General features: G+C 49.2%; 2 protein-coding genes across 3 annotated transcripts in view; both read left to right on the forward strand.

Annotated features, from left to right (window-relative positions):
* Positions 1-6,248, forward strand: part of CORO1C (coronin 1C) — a 544,511-nt gene that overhangs the window by 385,462 nt on the left and 152,801 nt on the right. The window lies entirely within an intron of this gene.
* The window catches only part of SSH1 (slingshot protein phosphatase 1), a 101,790-nt gene that overhangs the window by 64,776 nt on the left and 30,766 nt on the right, over positions 1-6,248 (forward strand). For both annotated transcript variants that reach the window (XM_069081518.1, XM_069081519.1), the window contains 3 exons: positions 2,702-2,770; positions 3,751-3,816; positions 5,662-5,856. In XM_069081518.1, coding sequence (XP_068937619.1) covers positions 2,702-2,770; positions 3,751-3,816; positions 5,662-5,856 — 330 coding nt within the window. The remainder of the gene's footprint in view (positions 1-2,701; positions 2,771-3,750; positions 3,817-5,661; positions 5,857-6,248) is intronic.

Consider the following 6,248-nt stretch of genomic DNA (forward strand, 5'->3'; position numbering starts at 1 on the left):
TAGGACAGGGGATGTCAGGGCTGGGAGGGGCCTTAGGACAGGGGATGGCAGGGTTGGGAGGGGCCTTAGGACAGGGGATGGCAGGGCTGAGAGTAGATTTAGAACAGAGACAATTCTGATTTTGGGGATCCAAATCCTGTCTCTGATACTTCTTAGCTATGTGGTCAGAGATATATTATTTAATCCTTCTGAGCCTCAGTTTCCTCATCTGTAAAAATTAGGGGGTTGGACTTGGCCCCTGAGGTCCTTTCCATCTCCAAATTTAGGGTCTTATTTCCTAACAATGAAATTGAGGAGTGGCTAGGTGGCACAGTGAATAGAGCACGGTCCTGAAGTCAGGAGGACCTGAGTTCAAATCCATCCTCAAACACTTAACACAAAATAACTAGCCATGTGACCTTGGGCAAGTCACTTAACCCCAATTGCCCTACCTTCCCCCTCCAAAAAGCAAAAAAATAAAATAAAATAAAAAAATAATGAAATCTGTCCATAAGTTGACAAGGATTTATGACAGTCCAGGTATGCCGGGCACCAGGCTTATTTTTGGAAAAACAAAGACAAAAGTGAAGCTGTTCCTGCCCTCAGGGTGCTTACATTCTCTCCTGGGAGACAACATGTATACATACAAACATGTGTGTAATATACATAGGGAAAGTACCAGGTGGGCTTTGTCCTCCTGGCTGCACTCACGGCTGTGAGCAGTTATGAGCATCCTTATGTAGGAGGTAAAGTCAGCTAAGCTTTCAAGGAAACTGGGGATTGTTAAGAGGAAATGAGGGAGTTCATTGCAGGCAGGGGGCATTGCCTGTGCAACAGCCCGGCCATGGGGGATGAGCTGTCATATGTAAAGAGCAGCAAGAAAGGTCGTTCTTGTTTTTGATCAGTCATTTTTCAATCATGTTGATTCTCTGTGACCCCCTTTGGGGTTTTCTTGGCAAAGATACTGGAGTGGTTTGCCATTTCCTTTCCAGTTCATTTGACAGATGAAGAAACTGAGGTAAACAAGGTGAAGTGACTTGCCCAGGGTCACACAGCTAGGAAGCGTCTGAAGCCAGATTTGAATTCAGCAAGAGGAATCTTCCCTATTCCAGACCTGGCCCTCTATCTATTGTGCCACCTAGCTGTCCCTTCTGGATTCTAGAGGGGAGTAATTTAATAAGACTAACAAAATGAAGCCAGGTTGTATAGGGCTTTACAGAAAAGTGCACATTTGACACCCTAGAGGTAATAGGGAGCCATTTGCGTTTATTGAGTACAGGAGTGACATCACAAGACTTGGGCTTTGGGAAAATCACTTTGGCAACTCTGAAGGATCCCTTTGAGAGCAGAGAGTTCTAAGACCAGTTAGGCTGCTGTTCTAATTAGGGCCTGACTTAGGCTGGTGGCTCTCTGTGATTGGAGAAGGGAATGAGCATGAGAGATGTTGTCAAGACAGAAACAACTGGACTTGGCAGCTGGTTGGTTAGGTCGCGTTGAGATTGTGAGCCTGGGAGACCAGAAGGTTGGTCAGACCTTTCATAGAAATGGAAACCAAGGGACCACTGTGGACAGGAAGATAAGGAGGTCTAGTTTGGACATGCGGAATCTGGGGTGTCTATGGGACATCCACTTGGAAATATCCAATAGGTTTTTGTTTTTTGTTTTTTTTTTACTTTTTGGAGGGGGAAAGGTAAGGCACTTGGGGTTAAGTGACTTGCCCAAGGTCACATGGCTAGTTTTTTTTTTGTGTGTGTGTGTTAAGTGTCTGAGGCAGAATTTGAACTCAGGTCCTCCTGACTCCAAGACCATGCTCTATTCATTGTGCCACCTAGCCGCCCCAGTCCAAGAGGTATTTGGAGATGGGAGACTGGAGCTCAGTAGAGGGTTGAATGTGCAGTCTGGGCATCATCTGTAGAGATGATAATGGGAGCGAGATAAAATCACCAAGTGAGAGAATAGAGGAAATGAGAGGAGAGGGAAGGAAAAGAGAGGAGAGATTGGCCTCTAGGGTAGAGGTGTCAGACCCCTTGGGCCACAGCCACCAGCGGTAATTGGTAAATATTTAATAAAATAAATAAAAATACAGTAGAATCCAAACAAAACAAAAAAAGTCCCAGGATTGCAGGTCTAGAACTGGAAAGGATGTAGGAGTCTAAGGCACTGTACAGATGAGGAAGGTGAGGCCCAGGGAAGTTCAGTGACTTTCCCAAGGTCACATAGGTGGTGTCAGAGGTTAGGTCTTTAAATTCCAGAACCAATCCCTGGCTGTGCCACACATTATCTGTATGTTTTAGGGAAAGTCACCTTAGCTCTCTGGGTCTCGATTTTATTTTCTAGAGAATGATGGGGTTGGATTAGGCAGCCTCCTTTCTAAGTCTGTGATCTTATGACTTCTCTGGCCTCAGTTTCCTCTCCTGTAAAATGCACCTCTAAAGTCCCTGTCAATTCTAAGTCTGGTCTTTTATCTTCTCTGGCCTCAATTTCCTCTGATGTAAAATGAGGGGAGGGGGTTATTACTAAATGTCACCTGAGCCCCCTTTTTCTTCTAGGTCTAGTTCTTGACCTTTCCCATGCTGGTTCCATCCTGAGTCCTTGGGACCCTTGACTGTTCTATTCTTTTTCCAATAGGAGCACGGAGGGCTGGTTGGGGGACTGGGGTGCAGGAACGCTGCAAGCTCATGAGGCCCTGTGTAAGCTCTCATCTGCCTCCTCTTCCCCACAGCACGAGCTGCACCATCGGGATGGTCCTGCGTCTGTGGAGTGACACCAAGATACACCTCGATGGAGATGGGTGAGTGGGATTAGAGAGGGCTCCCTTTGAGGAGGGCCCTGGAGGAAGGCCTGGACCTCTCATTCCATCCCCCGTAGGGGAGTATCGCTCACAAAGTCCCTCATGGCTTGGGAGTTATGGACTCGACAGTAGGAGGGACCTCAGACATAGTCCAACCCATCTCTGGATGAGGTGTCCCACAGATGGCCTGTACATAAAGACCTCCAGCTTGGGGCAGCCCACCTCAACCAAGGCAGTGAAAGATGTAACCATCCTTCACTGGGGCCAAAATGTGTTGGGGGGAGTGAGGCTGGGTGCCGTCTTGGGCCCGTATGGAAAAGGGTTCAGTTAGTGAAGACCTTCAGTAGGAAATGAAGCCTAAAGCCACAGCCTGGCTGGTTTTCAGAATGAGACCATTTTTAAAGGGAGGAAGAGAAGACGGAAAGGGAAAGAATGAGTAGAATCACAACATGTTAGGATTAGAAGGAACCTTGGAAGAGCTGGCATAAAACGCCAGATCCCAGAGGGGCCTTAGAACAGAGAATGTCAGAGCTGGGAGGGACCTTAGAACAGGGGATGTTAGAACTGGGAGGAGCCTTAGAACAGGGGATGTCACATCTGGGAAGGACCTTAGAACAGGGGACGTCAGGGCTGGAAGTGGCCTTTGTGGCTATCCAGAACAAACTCCTGACTTAGAGGAACGCTCGTTCCCCAGAGGCCCGTCTTGTCTGATTTCCACGTCCTTGTCCGTAGCAGAGCTGCCACTGGAAGCTGGGTCTCCCATGTCCCAGGCTCCTCGCTCTTCCCAGCACCCCAGCAGGCTGTTGTTTCTCTGCAGTTCTGTCCATTCCCAGAGCACTGGAGGGCCTCCCTTGTGGCCATGCCGCTGGCGCCCCAGCCCAGCAGCAGACAGGTGTGGCCCAGTCCCAGTCCCAGCCTCATTTGTTTAGAGAGTGTCATTTCTCCCATGTAGCGCGTTTATTTTTCTTTCTTTTTCTCAGTGGCTTCAGTGTGAGCACAGCGGGAAGAATGCACGTCTTTAAGCCTGTGTCTGTCCAGGCCATGTGGTAAGTGTCAATGTCCATTCTCCTAGGCTGATGGGAGAAACAGGAAGAAGCATCATTTACCAGCGCTCGCCCCATAGGCTGGCTTAGCTCTCCTGAATGGACATCAGTGGGACAGGGCTCAGGCCAGCAAGTTAGACATTGCTCAGTGGTTTTATTTAGTGACTGTCAAGGGCTTTTCTTTGCGCCACTCAGTGGCATCCTACAAGAAGTGAGCTGGGAGGGCCCTTAGAACAGGGGATATCAGGGCTGGGAGGGGCCTTAGAACAGGGGATGTCAGAGTTGGGAAGGGCCTTAGAACAGAGGATGCCAGAACCGAGAGGGGCCTTAGAACAGAGGATGTCAGAGCTGGGAGGGGCCTTAGTGAATGTTATTTCTAGAAATGAATTTTTATGGTCTTCTAGTCCCATTCCTTCATTTTCACATAGAGAAAAGGTCATCTGAATCAGTGAATAGTTTTATGTCCTTAGAGTCAGGAAGACCTGAGTTCAAATTCTCCCCTAGACACTTACTAACTATACAGCCCTGGGCAAGTCACTCTGCACTGTCAGCCTCTTTCCCCATCTGTACAGTGAGGCAGCTTAGCTGGCTTTTAAGGTCCTTTTTAGCTGTACATCTCCGATCCAATTAAAATGAGACCCTCAGGGAGGAAGTGAGTGTTCCAGATTCACAGGGATGCTTGAGAGCCTGTTCAGAGGGTCCTGGACCTACATTTGGTTGTAGTACATCCGACAGCTGTCTCTGGAAGGTCCGTTCCATTCCTGCCCCTACTCTGACGTTACCCTCTTGTATTCTTCATGTCACATTCAGCACACCCACTTAGGAGATGCTGGGGCTGGGGCTTCCAAAATGAGCAGACCAACCCCCCACCCCGATGGCCTCCCCCTCTTTGTTCCCAGCCTGCATCCCTTCCAGAGCTTACTCTCATTGGTCTAAGAGGGAAATCAGGCTTTTGTAGGCTAGGAATCCATCATGGAGATGCCACTGCGGTTAATATCTTTATGATAATGGCAACTGCAGAAGTCATTCTGACTCTTGGAACTTTTCTAAGGTAAACCATGGCATGAGAAAAGAGAAAAGAATCCTAGGCTCCTAAAACGAGAGCTGGGAGTAATCTGGGTGGCAGTTGGTTCACCTTTTGAATGAGAATAACATTCCCACTTCACAGGGCTGTGGACAGGAAGCTTTAAGTGTCATGTAAATACAAAGCTGGATTAAAGTGGGATGGGGCTGTCCCACTGCCTTGGAGGACACGAGGTCAGCGTGGTGCAGGAACAGGAGCCTTAGATGTGGAGCCAGAGTACCTGGGTCTGAGACAGGGCCAGTCTGCTGTTTCCTACCTGGAGGATCTTGGGCAGATGATCCACCTTTGTGGGCCTCTGCACAATGCGGGGGTTGGGCTGCAGCTCTCAGTCTACCATATGATAATCTTAAATCACTTTGAATACTCTGGGCCTCAGTTTCCTCCTCTGTAAAATGAGCTGAAGAGGAAATGACAAACCAGGCCAGTCTCTGCCCCCCCAAGTGGGGTCATGAAGAGTTGGGCAGGACTGAACAAGGAGGGAGCAGAATAAAAGCTCCATGAGTTTATCTTTGCATCCCCTGAGCAGTGCACATAATTGTTTTGGGGGGTTATTTTGGTGAGGCAGTCGGGGTTAAGTGACTTGTCCAAGTTCACACAGCTAATAAGTGTCAAGTGTCTGAGGCTGGATTTGCCCTCAAGCCCTTCTGACTCCAGGCCCGGTGCTCTGTCCACTGAGTCACCTAACCGCCCTGACATAATTGGCTCTTGATAAATTCTCCCTTGCGAATCGCCGGGTCTCATCCTCTGTCTTTCTCCACCTGTAGGTCTGCTCTCCAGATTCTGCACAAGGCCTGTGAGGTGGCTCGCAGATACAACTACTTCCCTGGAGGCATGGCCCTGGTGTGGGCCACCTACTATGAGAGCTGCATTGGCTCTGATCAGAGCTGCATCAACGAGTGGAATGCCATGCAGGACCTGGAGTCCACGAGGCCCGACTCCCCTGCCCTCTTTGTGGACAAGTAGGTGCCAAGGTCTCCCCTTGTCCCCACTCCAGGCTAACCAGCCACTCCCTCCACAGCCCACATCTCTCCTTTCTCAGAAGAGCAAGCCACTCTCCAGCTAGAATGGGGAATGTAGAGTTCTAGATCCACACACGACCTTGGAATCCATTAAATCTATAAGAATATCAGACTTGGAAAGGAGCCCAGAAATAGCATAAGCTATTAGTTCTGAGAAGGGACTTAGAACAGGGGGTGTCAAGGCTGGGAGAGGTCTTAGAACAGAGGATGTCAGAGCTGGGAGGGGCCTTAGAACAGGGGATGTAAGAGCTGGGAGGGCCCTTAGAACAGGGGATGTCAGGGATGGGAGGGCCCTTAGAACAGGGATGTCAGAGCTGGGAGGGGCCTTAGAA

Source organism: Petaurus breviceps, unplaced genomic scaffold (assembly GCF_028583685.1).
Source record: "Petaurus breviceps papuanus isolate PSGF00001 unplaced genomic scaffold, PetGlider_PUasm1.0 99, whole genome shotgun sequence".
Taxonomy (NCBI): Eukaryota; Metazoa; Chordata; class Mammalia; order Diprotodontia; family Petauridae; genus Petaurus; species Petaurus breviceps.